At 43.7% G+C, this 19,736-nt stretch overlaps 1 protein-coding gene and 1 non-coding gene across 5 annotated transcripts in view; both read left to right on the forward strand.

The window, feature by feature from the left end:
* The window catches only part of BICRAL (BICRA like chromatin remodeling complex associated protein), an 84,651-nt gene that overhangs the window by 58,303 nt on the left and 6,612 nt on the right, over window positions 1–19,736 (forward strand). For all 4 annotated transcript variants that reach the window (XM_031434677.2, XM_064476499.1, XM_010979479.3 and 1 more), the window contains 6 exons: window positions 286–1,965; window positions 14,200–14,305; window positions 15,101–15,201; window positions 16,247–16,308; window positions 17,006–17,151; window positions 18,189–18,283. In XM_031434677.2, coding sequence (XP_031290537.1) covers window positions 286–1,965; window positions 14,200–14,305; window positions 15,101–15,201; window positions 16,247–16,308; window positions 17,006–17,151; window positions 18,189–18,283 — 2,190 coding nt within the window. The remainder of the gene's footprint in view (window positions 1–285; window positions 1,966–14,199; window positions 14,306–15,100; window positions 15,202–16,246; window positions 16,309–17,005; window positions 17,152–18,188; window positions 18,284–19,736) is intronic.
* On the forward strand, window positions 4,096–4,259 carry LOC116147865 (U1 spliceosomal RNA). The gene has a single exon (XR_004131456.1). It is a non-coding gene; the product is annotated as a U1 spliceosomal RNA (small nuclear RNA).

Consider the following 19,736-nt stretch of genomic DNA (forward strand, 5'->3'; position numbering starts at 1 on the left):
AAACAAAAAAACTAAACTCCAGATAGTCATGAATATGTTCATGTTATTGATCTGTTTCCTGTAAAATAATTTACCAGAATAATGAATGCATATACTTACAGAAATAATTTTAAACATCATTACTAAGGAAATCAAGTTCAGAGTAAGGTGAGCAGTTGGAAGAGTTGTGCCTGAAAGGCAGCCTGTTACGCTTTATTCATACTCAAAAGTGAGATTAGTTTTTTGTTTAAGAATCTCTCTTTCAAAGGATAGATGTGCCATGTAACTTCCTGCTAATTTTTTTAGAATGCTGATCCTAAGTCATCCCTCAAAGCTGTAAGCAGCCAGCTTGGAGAAGGGCCCAGTGATGGACTGCCACTTTCAAGTAGCCTTCAGTTTCTCGAAGATGAGCTTGAGTCTTCTCCTCTTCCTGATCTCAGTGAGGACCAACCTTTCGACATTCTTCAGAAATCCTTGCAAGAGGCCAATATCACTGAACAAACATTGGCAGAAGAGGCATATTTGGACGCCAGTATAGGTTCAAGCCAACAGTTTGCACAAGCTCAGCTTCATCCCTCTTCATCAGCATCCTTTACTCAGGCTTCTAATGTTTCTAATTACTCAGGTCAGACGCTGCAGCCTATAGGGGTGACTCATGTGCCTGTTGGAGCATCGTTTGCAAGCAATACAGTGGGTGTGCACCATGGCTTTATGCACCACGTGGGGATCAGTGTGCCCAGCCAGCATTTGTCTAACAGCAGTCAGATTAGTGGTTCTGGTCAAATACAGTTAATTGGGTCATTTGGTAATCAACCTTCCATGATGACTATTAATAACCTAGATGGATCTCAAATCATATTAAAGGGCAGTGGGCAACAGCCCCCATCAAATGTGAGTGGAGGGCTTCTGGTTCACAGACAGACTCCTAACGGCAACTCCTTGTTTGGGAACTCCAGTTCCAGTCCAGTAGCACAGCCTGTTACCGTTCCATTTAACAGCACAAATTTTCAAACGTCTTTACCTGTGCATAACATCATCATACAAAGGGGTCTTGCACCAAATTCAAATAAAGTCCCGATTAATATCCAGCCAAAGCCTATACAGATGGGTCAGCAAAACACATACAATGTGAACAATTTGGGAATACAGCAGCACCACGTTCAACAAGGGATCTCTTTCGCCTCTGCAAGCTCACCCCAGGGCTCGGTGGTTGGTCCGCACATGTCGGTGAACATTGTCAACCAACAGAACACAAGGAAACCAGTCACGTCACAGGCAGTGAGCAGCGCGGGGGGCAGCATCGTTATTCATTCTCCCATGGGCCAGCCTCACACACCCCAAAGTCAGTTCCTCATACCTACAAGCCTTTCCGTCAGTTCCAACTCGGTACACCATGTCCAGACCATAAATGGGCAACTTCTTCAGACTCAACCCTCTCAGCTCATTTCTGGCCAGGTGGCCTCAGAGCATGTCATGTTGAACAGAAACTCCTCCAACATGCTCAGGACCAACCAACCGTATTCTGGACAGATGCTTAACAACCAGAACACCGCCGTCCAGTTAGTGTCTGGGCAGACATTCGCTGCCTCTGGAAGTCCAGTGATAGTCAATCACGCCTCTCCTCAGATTGTTGGTGGACAGATGCCCTTGCAGCAGGCGTCACCGACCGTATTGCACCTGTCCCCTGGGCAGAGCAGCGTCTCCCAAGGAAGACCGGGCTTCACCACCATGCCCTCGGTGACGAGCATGTCAGGACCTAGTCGGTTCCCCGTGGTCAGCTCCTCCAGCACTGCCCATCCTAGTCTCGGGTCTGCGGTTCAGTCTGGTGCAACAGGATCAAACTTTACGGGAGATCAGCTGACCCAGCCAAACAGGACTCCAGGACCGGTCAGTGTGTCTCATCGTCTTCCAGTTCCTTCTTCCAAATCTACCAGCACCTTCAGCACCACACCCGGGGTGGGAGCCCAGCAGCAGTTCTTCTGTCAGGTAACAGCCCCTTTATCAAGTGAACGTGTGGACGAATAACAGAGTGCAAAAATGAAACGTGTTTTTACTAGAATACAATTTTCATCCTAGGCTCCCAATTTATTATTTTAAAATGTTCAACTTATGATTGATTGCCTTTTTTCTTCTTAATTAAAATGTTTCACCCAGCAGAGCATTCTGGTTTAGAGTGGAGGCTCTAGACTCAGACTCATGGATAGATTTGAATCTAAGCTTTATGACATGGAGCAGGTCTTACCCTAATTAAACCCTCTAGACTTTTTTTTTTTTCATCAGTAAGATGGACATAATAATGTTACCATCCCATGGAGTTATTGGGAGAATTGATGAGATAATCCATATAAAGCCCTCAGCACAGGCCCAGGCAAATGGCAGATACTCAGTAAAAGCCAATATTGATACACATACTTGATGGAATGTATTATAGGCATTTAAAAGGAAAGCTTATTTTAGATTATTTACTTACATCATATAGAAGCCACTTAGGTCATATCACTGAAGACTGGGTAGAGAAGTCAAGCCTGTTTCTTGGGTGCCAACTGGAAAGGCTCAGGAACCCAGTGTGACTCAACAGTGGGTAACTGGCCTGCACCAGCAGGAGGCATGTGGAGGGAGGGATCCAGAGCACTGGACTAGGTACCTGAGCCTTCTCTTACCAGGCCACTGTGCAGGTAAATTACTTTGGGCAATCAGAAAAACTAGACAAGGATTATGTTTCTGAACAGCATTTCGAACGATCATCAGGTTTGGTCCCTCACCCCATCGGCCAATCCTTGAACTCTGGCTCTTGATTCTCACTCATTCTGAGCGTGTTCTGTAGTTCCAGCTTCATACGTCACTTCCCCCCTCAGTAGTCCACCTCCTTAGACCTCCACTTTCCTTGCCTTTCTCCTTCACATTTAGAAGAATTCAAACACTCTGTACCATCTACTTCAATATTTTTTAAACTGTATACCTTTGACTTAGTAATTCCACTACAAATCCTAAGGAAACAAAGATTATTTATGCAAAGTTGTTCAGTGTATTACTTTTGGTATCAAAGGTGCATATGTGTCTGTTTGTTTTGAAATAATGTCAAGGTTATTGAAAAATTGAAGATGTTTGGGTTTCTCTGCTGTTTCCCTGTGATTAGATTCAGGTTATACATTTTTGGTAGGATTGTCACAGAGCGATTTGTCCTCAGGATGTAGATTCGTCACATTCCTGGTGGTGTTAACTTTGAACACTTGCTTAAGATGGTGTCCGCTTCATGTGGTGTCTGATGCATCGTCAGTAAGTTTCTTCTGGGAGATACTCTGAGACTATGTAGATACCCAGTTTCTCATCAGACTTGCACACACTAGTTTATGCTTTCATTGATAGTTCCTGACTGAATCAGTTATTACTGAATCAGCTATTCCGATGGTCACCAAACAGAGATTTTCTGATTCCATCATTTGTTCTACATTAATTATTGGTATTCTGCTCTAAGGAAGAGCTTTTCCTTCTCCCGCTTCCCACTTCTCTGTTTGCTTATATCAGTATGGACTGAAATAGATTCTTATTTTATGTAATGGGTTTGAAACTGTTACAATCATTTATTTTGATGTTCACATCGATTTGATGGCCACTGGATGCCCCTCCAAATTGGCTGCTGGCCCTTCTGACATGTTTCCATCATGTTTTGAGCACTTCCTTTAATTTCTGGCAAAACAAAATGTTCCATGTTCATCTTCCTCTTTCCCTGCCCCTGACCTGGAATCAACCATTTCTTTAAGGAACCTTATTCCTTCTGGTGGAGAACAGTACTTAGAAACCAAGGTCTGAGCACTCCGTATTCATTGCTACTGAAGTCGTCTCAGATGGGACTTACATATATTTACCCAGACCCAACCTCTATGGGTATTTATTGAAATATATTAAACATAAATATATTAAACTATATTAAAAACCAAGCACTCATGTTGATACTTCCAATTCTAATCCAGGACCACCAGTTTTGTTATTCAAGTCTTCTTCTTTTCCATATTTGTAATTCTCTTTTCTAACAATATGAAAGCCAGGTCCACAATGCATTTGCTGATTTGCCCAGTCCTAGAACACATAGAAAATAGTTTAAGAATTGCTAATTCAGTACTTACCTGGCAGGGGAGATACTATGATCATGAAGGTGGTTTTCCCAGGGCGAGGCTCATCCATTGCACTCCGGATGTGCTCACCCCTGCGATTTCCCCAAATGTGGGAAACTCAGCTGCATAATTTGTGGTAGTGGGGTCCTGCATTTTCACTTTCCCCTATGTAAAAAAAAAAAAAAAAGAATTGCAAATTCATACCACTGCGAAAAACAAACCTACTAATTAGACTTCCGTATTGGTTTAAAGCTTTGTATTTAGCCTATAGGTGTATATTCAAAATACTGTGTTCAAAAGTTACCTGGGTAAGAGCGTCTTCCCCCTCTTGGTGTGGTTGTGCTGTTCATTTGAACAGTACTTCTGCTTATTTATTTCTGTTTGTGTTTCATTTTAGGATTCTTTCCTCTCTACTTTCTGTTTAATTTCTTTTGAATGAGTGAGCCATAGCATGGTCTCGAAAGTCAGGGCTATGCAGAAAGTGTGCCTGGGGCAGGCCCACCCCGCAACCCCTCTCCTGCTCCCACCCCTCCATCCTTTCCTGCCAGTCAGTTCTCACCCATCCCCTGTATTCATTCACCAATCTCATTAGTTTCTCATTTATTTATCCTCTGTTATTTTCACACAAATAAGCAGATGCATGTATATTTTTTTATTTCCCCTTCTTTCTTATTCACATATAGCACACTATAGAGCAATATCCTTCTACACTTTAGTTGCAAAAAAAGTTTTCTAAACCCAAATAGTAATTCTCCAATTTGTTTTCACTTTTAGAAAAATGCTGAGGAGAGACAATATGGTGAATTAAAAAGCAGAAAACCCTCTTGCTTATGAAACACCCAGAAACTTGATTAGAAAGAAGCGCCCTGTTACATTAACAGCAGTTCTCTGGGTGGGGGAATTACAAATTACTCTTGTTTTCTTCTAGTTTAAAAAACTTACCCCACATCAAGGAGGTGATACCTGGATAGCGCTTATCAACATATTGATGCATTTTTTAAAAATAAGTAAAACGTGTAAATGGTAAACATTAGAAACAGCTCCAAAATAGTTTAGAGTGAAAAGCAAGTCTTCCTCTCCCAAGTTTCCCTCCCAGAAGCCACCACTGTTTGTCTCTAGGTTCTTTCTGTTCTCCCAGAGGTGTCCTCTGCATCCTCAGCACAGATGTCACACATACATTTACCTCTGCAACACACCATACACCGTTTTACTTAGTCGTATAACTTGAGGACCACTTTACATCTGTATATATTGATCTACTTTACGTTTGTTACTATAGTTAATTACACATAATCAGCCAAAGCATGGTCATTTCTTTTTCTTTTCTTTTTTTTTTTTTTTTGTTTTCAATAATGCTTCACTGAGGGAAAAAAATCCTTTTCTCTGACCCCCTGAAGTTTCAATTATCCAGAGGTAACAAGAAGCCTATATTGGCAGCTCCAAAGTAATTTTTTTGTGACTTGTAATGCCAAAGGGTAATGGGGATTAGATCTCTTGCATTATGGCAGGTGTGATCCTGCTGTAGGTTTTCCAGAAAAATTAAAGCATCGGGTGTTTTGGAGTAAGGAGGACACAGCCTTGCAGGCAGCACAAGTTGGAAAAGTAGTGTTGAGGTGTCATCTAATGTTTAAACTCCCAGGACATCCAGACACATTTACAGTGACTCTTTTACTTTGTAATTTCTGTATAAATTACTTTATAGAACATTGTAATGAACAAAAATACCATTATCCTTCGGTGTTTATCTACTTGGGGAAATTTAATTCAGCAAGTTAATATTAGAGAGGAATGATTTTTAAAATGTAAACTCTATTTTTGGTATAGCTAATACATTTATTTCATTCAAAATTCAAAAGGTACAGAAAGATGTACACTACAGTGAAAAGTTTCTCTCCTTTTGTCCCCAGGCACCCAGTTGCCCACAGGCAACCAATGTAACCAGCTTCTTGCAGAGTGAACTTAAGTCCCCACTCCACCTTTTCCATTATGAAAATTTGTAAACTCACAGAAAAATTGGTTTGAAAGAGTACAGTGAATGTATTCACCTAGATTCACCAGTTGTTTAGTTTTGCAACATTTGCTCTATGTGTGTCTGTGTGTCTGTCTACACACACACACGCGCACACACACACAGACTCTTTTCTCTGAACCATGTGAAAGTAAGTTGCAAGTGGCATGAGCCTTTACCCCCAAATTCTTCAGCAGGTATCTCCTAAGAACAAAGACCCTCTTCCACACAACCACAGCATCACTATCACTCCCAAGAAATTTAACATTAATATAATAACATTATATCAAAATTCTTCCAGTTGACCCAATAATGTCCTTTATGACAATGCCTCACTCTTGAAACCAGTCAGAGAGCATTGATTTCACTTACTGTCATGCATCTTCAGTCTATAGCAGCCTGGATCAGTTGTCTTGTAGAGTGGCCCTCAGTGTGTCCTCTGATTGTTTCCTCATGATTTGATTCATGTTAAATGGTTTTGACAAGGCACTTATAGTTGGTTTGTCCCATTATGGGTGAGTCTGGTGTGATCACTTGGTTAAGGTGGCCCCCCGCCAGGTTTCTCCTCCAGGTACTCAGAGGTATCTTGTTCCCATTGTGAGGAAGATGCGCTCTCTAGGATGGTGCTTTGGGGCCACGTGACTATCCTGCTTCCTGGCCTCTCACCCAGTGGTTTGACTCCATTGATAAATATTCCATTAGTGGCTGCAAAACAATTTTCTAATTATATTATCCTATCTACTGTTGACTAGAGCCTTTTCTTCTTTCTCACATTGTGTGTGTGTGTAACACTATGAAATCATAGTTGGGTTTTTTTTGCATTCATTTAAAAACTTTGTATTATGGGAAATTTTAAACATGAACAAAAGTAGACAAGATAGTGTAGTGAGCCCCGTGTGCAGTCAGCTTCAGTGCTTACCAACTCATGGCTATTCTTATTTCATCCATACTCCAGTCAGTCTCTCCTGCCCAATATTATTTTGAAGCTAAGCCAGGCATATAAGTTCATTTGTAATTTTTTAGTGTATGTCTCTGCAAGATCATTTATTTTCTTTATATTAAATGTTGCAATCAATAGCTTTTATTCTTTTTGATGCTTAAATTGTCCCAGATTGGGTCAGAGGAGGCCTATTATGCTGGCTTCTATACTTCTGACTCATCCCCACCTCCTTTGGGCACTGGCTGGCACAAGATATTGTGATTACCTTTCCTCAGACCTAGAATCGGCCATTTCTCTAAGGAGCCTTGTGAATTTAAATCTCTTAATGCAGAGGGTAATTTACAGGGTTAAACTTTGTTATAACTGGATTAATATTTCAAAGGTCAGTGATTAAAGAAGGCAGTTTACAAGTGTTTAGGCTGTCAAACAAAAGTATGCAAATTATTTTAAGTCCAAATCTCTTTAGATCACTAAAAGATTTAGTAGATTTTCGATTCTTTGAGAGCAGCACTACCCGTGCTTTGGATAAGTGATCAGCACTGGTCTTCAGCCCGCCCTGCCCCTCTCTGACTCCTTCCCCATCGGGCTCCGCCTGCCTATCTTGTTGTGGAACCACTGTGTTTCAGACACCAGCCTTCAAAATCCTCTTATTAATAAAGAAGATTTACCTGTTTTTTCCTTTCCTTCTAAACCTTTAATAAGTTGACAAATCTTAAAATTCTTCTTCGAATGTCTCATATCTATTCTCCCCAATAATAATGAAAATAATGGTTATATTATTAACAACTGGTCCATACCAGGGGCTATCTGTATTATTTCTAATCCTTACCTTGGGGTTGTGAGTAGCATTACTGTTCCCATTTCACAGTCAGGGAGATGGAGGTCCAGTGCGTGGGCACGCTGCTGTAAAAGCAGACTTCACCTACTAGCTGTCTGTACCTTATTGCTTCTCACTTCTCTCCTTTCTACCTCCATACCCCGAGCCAGACTGAGAGAGGCTGCAGTATAACAGGGAAAAACAGGGGTTGGAGTAGGAGTCAGCTCACTTGCGGGTCCTACCCTGCCAGTGACTGTGATCTAAGATTGTATCTTAAATTCTGAGCCCTAGGTTTCTCTTCTTGAAAATGAGGAACGCTAGCCATGCAACAGAATCATCTGAGGAGCTTTGTAAAAATATGGATGCCTGGACTCCACCTCCATAAATTCTGATTTAAATGGTCCAGATTAAAGGCTCTAGGCATGAGCATTTTTCAGAAGCTCCCCAGATGGTTCTAAAGTGCAGCCAGGAAGGAGGACCCCTGGGCTAGATGTTTTCCAAGGCCCATCCGTGTTGTCATTAGACCCCGCACCACTGGGTGATTGATCTGCTTCAGCCTCTTCCTAAAGTCTGATTTCCACCACATTACTCTCCCTAAAACATTTGCTTGATGACTCCCAAATCATCTGGGAGCTTCCAACTTGCCAAGGAGAAAGCACAAACCCTTGGCCTGGCCGTTAAATTCCTCTAGTTGAAACCCTCCAGGTTGGCCAGGACAGACTCCCGTGGTTCCCCGAACAGGCCAGACTCATCCTGAGCCTCAAGCCTTTGCTGATGGTATTCACTGAGTGTTCTTTCCTGTCTGGTCTAAACACGTCCCCTCCCTCAGCGCATCCAAAGCCCTGAGAAGAAGGAAGTCTTTCCAGTCCCTCTGCTGATCTCTTCTCTGCACTTCTTGTTTGTACTGCCCACCAGGTGCAGAGTCACTGGGCTGTTTCCTTCACTGATTCATTCATTCAGCAGTATATTGGTACCTGCCACGGCCAGCCCTGGGCCAGGCCCCAGGGTCACAGCAGTCAGTCACAGGGCAGGAGGTGGACAGAGAAGCCGACAGCCACGAGACAGTATTTTAAGTGCTCTGGTGGAAGCAGTCCAGAGCTCCAGGCTCCGAGGAGGAGCCTCTCACCCACATGGGATGGTTGCGGCAGGTGTCCATGAAATAGTGGTTTCTGATGGAGCCCTACTAAGAGAGAAGGAAGAGTTATCTAGCAAGAGAGGGTCTGAGAAAAGAATGTTCAGGCAGCGGAAACAGCCAGGGCAAAGCCTGGAGATAGAAGAGAACATGGTTCTGCGGGGGAAGGAAAGCAAGTTCAGGTGAGAGGTGATGATTTCGGTGAGAAAGGTAAGCAAGCACTAAGTCATTCAGGACCTTGATGTCACGTTAAGGAGCCAGTGTCATAACCTAGAAATAGGGAAAACTCACACTAGCCCAGTGGCAGTAGAAATGGTAAGCAGTGAATGGATTTGAGGCAGGTTAGATAGAACTTTTGATGGTTGGCTATAGTGGAGGAATATGATGACACAGAGGTCCTGCCAGTGACGCCCAGGTTCACTGAAAAGAGAACATGGGAAGAAATTGTGGTTTGAAGGGATGTTCTGCGTTTGGTTTAGGATGTGTTCAAGTGTACCTGTGGGACAACCAGCTTGTATGGGAACAGCTGTACACACTGAGGTATGGCCTGAAATGTGTGCTGAGGTAGGATGGGTCAGCACATCTGTTACACTGGAAGCAGTGGGAATGGATGAAATGGATCAGGAAGAGTGTGTAAAGAGAGAGAAAAAGCGGCCAGAAGAGGACCCCAAAGCACCGGACGGACACAGAGAGGAGTCCACGGGAGAGACTTGGAATCTCCCAGGGAGGAGTAAAGCCAGCAGGTTCAGCATTTTGGAAGCTAAGAAAGGAAAACTTGGCAGGTGGGAGGGCGGGGGGTCCACGGACTGGAGTGTCGCTGGGAAGTCGGTGGGAGTCGGGATTGGAATGTTTCCAACACATTTAGCAACAAGGAGGCAGTTGTTGACCTTGGCATGATTTGCATCCATGGAGTGATACATGCGGAAGCCAGATCGCAGTGGACTGAGGGGAGGGGAGGTGTGGGATGAGCACAGACAATTCCAGAAAAATGATGGTAACTGACACTGCAGCAGCTCCAGGGTGTGTGGAGTCGGGGGGTGGGGGTGGTTTTATAAGAAAAGAGAAAGGCTTGAGCTTTACTCAAAGCTGATGGGAAGGAGAAGGACACGAGCTCTAGAACCCTGGTGGGATTCTTTGTGGAAAAAAGGAGAGATGCTTCTTCCATTGTAACAAGAGAAGGGGAAGGGACGAATGAATGGGGATGCAGGTGAGGTGGTAGCCCTGGTGGTAGAAAGTTGGGTGAATTCTCACCTGGCTGACAGGTTGGAAGATAAGGAAATAGCATTCGTTGGAAAATGGTCAGGCATGAGGGCCCAGCTGAGGGTGGACACCATATGTGGTGCACTGATGGATCGTGTTCCATGGGCCTGGGTGTTTTCTGAATGGTGAACGTTCAGAGGGTGGAGACTGTGTGGTAGCCTTCAGCTGACTTCCTGTGGTTTCCACAGTGCTGTGTATTCCGTGGACACCCAGGTGTCTTAGTCAAGGCACTTTGGGTTGCAGCTACCAAAACACACCCTAACATGTTTAGCGAAAAAGGAGGACATGGAGGAGTGTAGTGTAGTTCCTTTATAAGGGTCAGAAGCCAGGCGCTCTGCTGTTCCCTCGGCCTCTTCTCTCCTTCAGGTTCTGTCTCACTCCTCTGGACCACAGTGCCCACCCCAGGCCAGCTTCACAAGATTATCCAAGCATTTAACAGAGACTGGCAAGTGCAGTGGTTTCCAAGACTTCACAGTGCATCAGAATCAACTGGAGGGCTTTCTGAAATTACAGATTCCTAAAGACCTGCATCAGATTTCTGAATCAGTCTTTGTGGATGGAACCCAGAAACTTAGTCTTTCAGGAGCTCCTGGAGGTGATCCTGATGCAATCAGTCTGTAAACCTGCATTTGACAACCGCTGCCCTTGGGTATTCCTCCCCACCCCCCCCATTCTAAAAATCCAAGGAGAGAGAATCTGATTGGCCCACCCGTGGTTCAGTCACCCTTGACCAGAGGAGGGGGCAGGAGGTGACCTGAGGAAGTGGCCACGTGGAGCCCCTGCTGCTCCATGTAGGGCCTTTGTTAAATTAGGGAAAAATGCCCCTCTGAGCCGAAACAGAAAAAGGCACCCCTCTGGGCAGAGCTGCTCACTGGCAGGCTTGGCACTTTTCCATGGGGAGAAAAGATGCTTGTTGCCTGGATTCTAGCTTTTAATGCCCTCTAGCAGGTAACAGCCTTTGTGTTCCCCACCCACGCCGGCTCCAACCCATCTCTGTGGCAGTGGGGCAATTCCCAGAGGAGAGTGTGGGCAGGGAAGATCCCAGATGGCCTCCTGCATTCAGCAAACACATGTCGCTCGATGAAAATCACCTTCTAGTTTGTAGCCGGCGTCTTACAAAGTGTCCCACAGAGGGTGAGGGATATATTGAGTATTCTGATGCATTGGGGGATTTCTGTATATTCACATGGTGTCAAGATAATGCACAGGGTCTAAAGAGTTAAAATTATACATTGACATGAGCAGAGTTCTTGGAGCCAAGTTCTCAACAAAATATCCTGAAATAGCTTCTTTATCTGTAAAGAAAATGTATTTCAAGAGCAAGTCTTCTCTAAGAGTTCAGAAAGAAAAAAAAAAAAGAATGATAAATTTTATTTCTGGAAGAGATTGTCAGTTGGGGGGCAACCTAAATTTGGGGAAAATGAGAGGAAGTTGCTTGCTCCTGGGGACGAGGGGAGGGCTGGGAGGAAGTCCAGACCCCTGTGACAAATGCTGCAGTGGAAGTCACTCACTTATTTTCATTTAAAAACAATTTACCATGTGCTCACTGTGCTGCCAGGCCCTGTTCTAGTGCTGGGGATACACGGTGACCAGACAGACTAAAGTCCTGCCCTGAAAATGAGAGGACTGGGAGCCACCCGTGAGCAGCGAACATCTGGAAACAGCAGTTCCCAGGGTGGCAGAGCTTTCCAAACATACAGGCCTGGTGAATGGAGGGGATTCCAGTGTGAAGGCCAAACCAAACTCCGCAGTGGATTACCGTTCTGCCACCGCCCTGGCCCTCCCCGCCCCGTCGACCTCCGTGTTACCCGACAGCGTAACAACTGGAGAGATGGTCTCGTCCTGGGGGGAGGGCCACAATGAGGAGGCGTCCCTACAGCTAGTAACCTTGTTTTTAACAGTGTATTATCCCCTTAAATGATGGCAAATTTTCAAGCTTTGACATTCGATTAGATTGTTCAGAGTTTGTTTTTTTTCTTTTTACTCTCTTGTATTATGAAAAAACACATTTAGAAAAATGCATAAAACATAAATGTACAGTTAACAAATAATTGTAAAGCAAATACCCATACATGTAACCACTCAAGAAATAGATTACCAGTACCCCCGAAATCACCCCCTTCCACGTGCCTTCCTAACCTCAGCCCCTCTCCTAACTTTCATGGTGATTTCTTCCTTGCTTTTCTTACAGTTTTATTTCTTATGTATGCATGGACTTTGTTTTATTTTATCTGTTTAATCGCTAGGAGTCATTCAAGGTCATGTCTGATAAATAAGGAGGGAAATCAGGCTGGGTAATGCCATTGATTTATCTAAAAAAAAAGTTGTGTGCTCTGAGGTAGTAAGGGTGACTCTTCTGTTTCATGTGACCTTGGCATATTGAAAGAGATTCCAGAAACGTTGTGTCCTGGCAGTACTGCCAGGAAGGAGGACTTCCATCTTTTGAACATATTAATTCTGGTTCATCTGTTCATTTGCTGATCTCGTTATTTCAGAGTCCCATCTAGAATATAGCTTTGTCCTATTAGACCGTGTTTTCCCAACTTTTATCTGTTTGTTTTTTATTCAAGGTGGCTCTTAGTGTTCATCCCTGGAAATATTTGTGAGGAAGGCCTGTGCTCATTGTTTGCCCCAGGCGTTCCCACAGCATGGTGTCCCCCCTGTGAAGAGCTTCCCTATAGTAGAAGAGTGTGGAGTTCTGTTCTGGGAGAAATGCTGTGAAAACTGGGAGACACCGCCCAGGGGCGTCTCACTGAGGCTGCATTGCCCGTCACCTAACAGGTGCAGGTCCGATCCCTGCTAACGGAAGGATGAGCGAGGGGACATTTCCCACCTCCGCCAGCCTTTCTTGGGTGAAGTCAAAGCCCTTTCCATTTCTATATTAGAAAAGAGAACCAAATACATCATTAATTGTTTCAAATACTTCATTGTTTAGAACAGAAATATTAACATGAGCTTAGTTGGCCAGTGGTCAGGCATTGCTAAGGTCTGTGTGAGCAGCCATACGTGAATGGTTGGTGGGAACGTTTTGCTTAGGCCAAGGTCACAGGTCATCACCCATGGGGGTGGTTAGACTCGATCTAAATCCACTGCTGATACACGAACTATAAGACTGAAGGAAAAACTGAAAACTCACTGTACTATGAAGTAGTAATGACATAGAGGATTAAAAACTGGGAGTAGTTTAGAAACCCTTTATTACCCTAATTTAAATGCATTATAGAGATAACAGATTTTTTTAGAGCCAAAGGGAACTTGTTAGTCCTTAAACATCTCACAGTTCATCTTCCTTACTTATAGAAAAGAAGCACACGACAGTTTAAACATCAGATTAATTTTCCTGATAATATTTTGCTTGGGCTAATATTCAGTTGAATTTACATTTCCCAATTAACATGCTACCTGAGGTTGTCATGACACGAACTAGAGACATCCCCGATGGCTGGGGTGAAGTGTCCTTTAGGTCATCTACACAGCGAACAGCAAGTGTTGGCAGTAGATTTGGGGGTGGTGCTTGGCCCTGATCTGTGCTTAGTGTCCCTACAGACCCCACGTAGGAACTGGTAGTTGAGGTCATAATCCTTGCAGGCGTGATATAAAACCACCAAGGATGGAAACTGTTGGGGGTAGAAATTGAGTTCCAGGCCCAGCTTTGCATCTGCGCACCATGAACACAGCAGTTCCAGGAGCAAGAAGGCAATGTGGTATCAATCAACTCAGCAGCCCTCCTGAATGGCGTCGAGAAAATTCAGCCTGCCTGTGGATTGTCAAGGGGACTTTTTGCACTTCTCTCAGTGTGATAGGAGAATCATGTTTTTAAACTTTTGTTTTATAATCTAACCTGAAGGTGATGCCAGATAGTCATTGACAGGCTTGGTTGGTGTTTTAAGTAATCTGCTAAAGCTTTAAGTCATGAAAGTCATTTTTCTATCTTGGCATTATTTTTCACAGGCTCAGAAAAAAAGTTTGAATCAGACGTCCCCCATTTCTGCTCCCAAGACAGCAGATGGCCTGAGGCAAGCACCCATCCCCGGCCTCCTGAGCACCGCACTGCCAGGTCAGGAGCCCTCGCTGTTGGTGGTCCTCAGTCTGTCCTGTCCCCGTGGCCCAGGGCCTCCTTACACACCCCTCATTCCACACCTTGCCCACTCAGCCTCACCTCCACTTCGATCCTTCCTTCTTTCTGTATCCTTCTGTACCATCATTTTATATACTAATAAGAAATAAAAGCACTTCTATTTAAATTATGACATGTTAAATGATGTGGAAAAAAATGTGCTGCTTAGAAACAATGAAATCTAGTACTACATGCAGTGTGACTCTGTAATTCTCCTCACCTTGCTTTATATATGTATATTTAGACTCCCCCCGAGACAAAAAAAACATCGTGGGCCGTGTCTTCTATTTCTTCTAAAGCTTTGAACGCCTACATTGCTCAATAAGTACTGGAAATGCCGAAAGCGCGAACTGTCCCGGCCAGCACCCTGTTTGGGCCTCCCTTTCCTTAAGTTGTGTTTTGGAGTTCGGTAGTGCTGACAGATCACTGGCTTGAGACCAGTTCCTTAGGCTTAAGTAATTTGAAACTGTAGCCCTGACAGCTTTTATTTATTACCATTTATTTATGTACTTATTTCTCTTTATCACCTAAATCGGCATTAGTAATCCTGACCTCTGCCTCTCGAGCTTTGGTAGGTTAATGTACTTCCTGCTCTCCTTGCTCACACAGGCATCCAAGGTTAAGAAATCCCTTCCACAATGTTCAGTAATTTGTACACTTTGGACTCTAGGGGTTCCACAAGGAGCCTGATTTACTGTTTCTGTTGAACACTGTTCCATGTGTTAATTCTAACAGGGCAGGATTCTGGAAGCAAAGTTATACCGGCGTCCTTAGGAACGGCACAGCCACAGCAGGAAAAAGGAGTTGGATCATCTCCTGGCCAGCCAGCTGTGCAGGTAGAGGACAGTTGGCATAGCTTCTTCTGAATGTTCAGCATCACTGAAAGAAAAGGCGGTCGCGTCACCTTCTGCTTGCTACTTGCTGTCTGGCGTCATCTGCACAGTCAGCCCATCGCAGTGCCACAGAAGTGCTCACTGAAGACCTTCTCTGCTGGCCAGGCCTTGTTATGCTAACGTTTATGGGATGAATGTGTCTGTTCTGTTTCTCACATGTTTACAGTGCTGTCATTTCCTCATGAATTAATAATAGGCCAGCAGCCAACACATAGTAGGCACTCAGAAAACACAGTTTACTGCTGAATGATGATGATCATTATCCCATCAAAGTGGCTCTGTTCCTCTTAGTTATACGAAGGATTTTTTTTTCCCCTGCAGGAATGTATGAAGCAGTCAGTCTCTGAGGTCTCTTAACCCATCCACTGGTCTAAAAAAGAAGAAAAAAATTTTTGTTTTCAGCTTTCTAAGTCCTTAGTTTCTTCTCCATCAAACTTACCAGTTAATAGTTGAATGAAACTTGTGATAGTCTGGGCCTGCCTGGAGCACTCAATGAAGGGTCTGGTTCAGTTCTCAGGTTCTGGCAGAAGGCATATTTATTCCTTAACACGATCTAAGAAATGCCCTGCTGGATCACAGACTTGGACTGGATTTAACAGGAGCACAAAAGTGTTTGCTCCCTTATTTATTGCTGAGAAGATGCATTAGGGGATGTCTACTGAATTTTCAGATGTTCATGGAGTTGGTACTTACAAATATATTTCTTCAAAAATATAATGAAGCATTTGTAGAGGGAGTTGGGGATCAAGGCTTTAAGGCACAAGCCAAGTCCTTTCAGGAACTGATAGTACAGCTTTCTACAATCTTGCCACTTTGCTACATGGTCGTGGACTCCTTGTTTTATTTTTCAGCATCAAATTCTACATTCTTAGAATCTGCTCTTGATGGGGAGTTGAAAATATTTGAAACATAGTGTCCATTATGTGTAACTGTATTCTGCTTATTTTTCCCACAAAAGGGGATAATAAGAGGTGTGTTTCTTCTTTAGGTGGATAGTCATTCGGGAGGACAGAAGAGGCCTGCTGCAAAACAGCTAACGAAAGGAGCTTTGTGAGTTACCTTCGCAAACGACTCATTCTGAACATTCTTCTAGGTTCCTAACCTTCAACAAATATACAGCAGAAGCCAGTAACTGCATCACTTTGCTGTATACCTGGAACTAACATTGTAAATCAACTACATTCAATAAAAAATTAAAAATACATATACAACAGAAGTCAGGTTATAATCATATATTTTTAAAAAATATACTTTGGATTTCTTTCCCTGTAGTTTGTTTCTGTTAGGGACCTATAAATATGGCAAATGTCGTTTGAGCCTACTGTTTACCCTTCTGTTCTTAAGGAGAATAGTTCTTTGTCTTTTTAGCAACCACATACCCTTTGATTGGCCTATGTTTCTCCAAGGAGAAACACAGTTTGATAAGCTCCTGTGTCCAGAGCAGAAATGTTACCATAAGCTTAGCCGGCCAGTGGTCAGGCATTGCCAAGGTCTGTGTGAGCATCCGCACTTGAATGGCTGGTGGGAACGCAGTGCTTTGAGACCAGGGTCATAGTTTGAGTCCCCAGTACAGATGGTTAGACTAAACTCTAAACCCACCATGTTGTACAAAGTATAAAACTGAAGGAAAAACAGAACTGCAGTCCTATGAATGATACACTCCCATGCGTCTCATTGTCTTTGCATGCAAATGACCATCGTGCTGCACGCTGACTGCACACTGACACTGGCAATTTCTCTTTTCCAGCATTCTCCAGCAGTTACAGAGGGACCAAGCCTACGCTGTGACACCTGACAAAAGTCACTTCCGCTCACTGAGTGACGCGGTGCAGAGGTTGCTCTCCTACCACGTGTGCCAGGGCTCCATGCCCACGGAGGAAGACCTGAAGAAAGGTAAACAGGCTGGAAGCCCAGAGTGCCACCTTGACACCAGACGCCCTCTTGGGGACGCCCCACGGAAGAGCCGGAGCCACGTGGCCCCCAGATGGTGGCCAGGTTACTGTTTTTCATCACAGACCTAACACGTTCCCAGTTTACTCGATTTCCCAGTCCCTGTTTAGGACTGTGACTTGGTCTTCTCACCATTCTGTGAAAGGATACCCAAAAGAGTATTTTAAGGACAGATTTGAGGGCAGTGAATCCAGATCCCTGTTTGGACTGCTGGCTGCAGACAGGTTGGCCCTGGACAGGGTGGCCTGTGCGGTAATCTAGGCACGGTCCTTGCATTTAGGCGGAATGCATACCCTTAGCTGTTACTACCGGTTTTATGAATTAGGTAGACACTAGCTCCCAAAGAGCATTCTTTAAAGTTCCAAAGTGAGTCCACGGCATTGCTGTACATCAGAAAACTGGTGAAAATTTTAGAGATAAGGTCTCCTTGTCCCAACCTAGAACTCGGCCCATTCTGACACCTGGCCCTGCTGCCTCTCGCAGGGTGCTGCTGGGTTCTCCCCTCCTCAGCACCATTCCCACCTTGACCCCATTTGCCCCTCCACCGCTTCAGTCCCTCCTTCAGCTGCTGCCAGTCTTGCTCCCTGAGGCCGGGGTCTCTGATCAGAGTGCAGCCGTCAGTCTGCTGTGAGCCTCCCCTCCCTGGGACAGAGGTCCAGGGAGAGTGTCCACATCCAGTGTCCAGGGGCATGGAGGCTCTGAGAAGAGTGAAGTGGAAAATATGAGGCCTTTGAGACTGACAGACAAAGGACATAGCCACAGTACCATGACCTGCACGATGCCATGGACTAGTTGGTGTCATTCTGTAAAACTGGTCTGCCCACCCCACCAGTAGGACTCATTGTCTCAAGGGTTTCAGTTTTTCATGCTGTTGGAAGGAAGTCAGTGGAAGAGCACTGCATTTCAATCCTAAGGAATAAAGAACCTAGTGGGTGATTTACGCTCTCTTACTGTTTTTTTTTTTCTCTCTCTCTTTAAAGTCGACAATGAATTTGAAACAGTTGCCACTCAGCTCCTAAAAAGGACCCAAGCTATGCTTAACAAGTACAGATGCCTGCTCCTGGAAGACGCCATGGTAAAGTTCCACTACCAAGCACATTTGTTTCTTAAAACTCCGCAGATCACAGCTACCAATTCAGAAAGAAAAATTTCAGGAATTACATTTTCCCAACATAGTTTAAAATTGTAGAAAACTTACCTCTGACCATACCTACTCCTACCAGCAGCTACATTTGCTGTGCTTTACGTGGTTGATCACATTCAGTCAGTGCCACTGCTTTCCTGGTTCCAATGAGGAACGAGGGCCTTAGTTACATAATTTGACCAACACCACACAGCCAGGAAGTCTGCATGTAAGTAGCAGAGCTGGGATACAGAGCGGGACCACCTGACCCCCATCCACACTCTGGTGCTGCCTACTGCTGCGCACTGACTGGAAGACATGGGAGAGGACCAGTGACACTTCAGTGAAGACTGTTCAGAATAACACCTGAAAAGATGAGGTGGCGACAGATGTTAAAATTAGTTTTGTCTCGTTTTCAATTAAGAGATCATTACTATGTCATAAAAGTCATGCTTAACTTTAAAATGTACAAACCTGATGGTTTTTAGTATATTCACAAGGCTGTGCGACCATCACCACTCTCTGATTCCAGAACATTTTCATCACCCCAAATAGAATCTAAAGTTAGTTTTAAAGCACCAGTTATCTGGAGAAAGGAGTAAGATATCCCAGAAAATGATGGAAAGACCAAACCTATCTGAGATTTTACAAGCAGTTCTAAAGTCACATAGACTTTAATAAATTAGTCTCCTACAAGCAGCATTCAATTTGAGATCAACTTTGAAAACGTAGTCTCGGAGATTAGCTGAACTACACTATACACATATGCAATATAGTGTGATTACGTATGTACGTGTGTTTGTATTTACTAAAATATATATATTTAGAGGCACACCTTGAAGACACTGTGGGTTAGTTCCAGACCACTGCAATAAAGCTAATATCACAATAAAGTCATGGATTTTTTTGGCTTCCCAGTGCATATAAAAGTTATGTTTACGCTAAACAACAATGTTCATAACTTAATTAAAAAATACTTTATTGCTAAAAAATGCTAACCATCCTCTACACCTTCAGTGAGTTATAACTTTTCGCTGGAGGGTTTGAAATGTTGGGAGAGCTACCAAAATGTGACACAGAGACATGAAGTGAGCAAATGTTGATGGGAAAAAATGGTGCTGGTATACGTGCTCAATGCAGGATCACCACAGACCTTCAATTTGTATTAAAAACAAACAAACAAACAAAACCCCTGCCGTATCTGCGAAGCACAATGAAATGAAGCACAGTAAAATGAGGTCTGCCTGGACTTATGTATCTTTTTTAAAATTGTGCCACCAAAGTTTGAAATAGTTGTTTTTATATTAACGACCATTTCTGAAACAAAACTCTGAAATATCAAAAAGATTAACTCTATCATCTCTGAGAAAAGGACCCCGGGAAAAATTTGGACAAATGGACAAAT

This window comes from Camelus dromedarius, chromosome 19 (assembly GCF_036321535.1).
Source record: "Camelus dromedarius isolate mCamDro1 chromosome 19, mCamDro1.pat, whole genome shotgun sequence".
NCBI lineage: Eukaryota > Metazoa > Chordata > Mammalia > Artiodactyla > Camelidae > Camelus > Camelus dromedarius.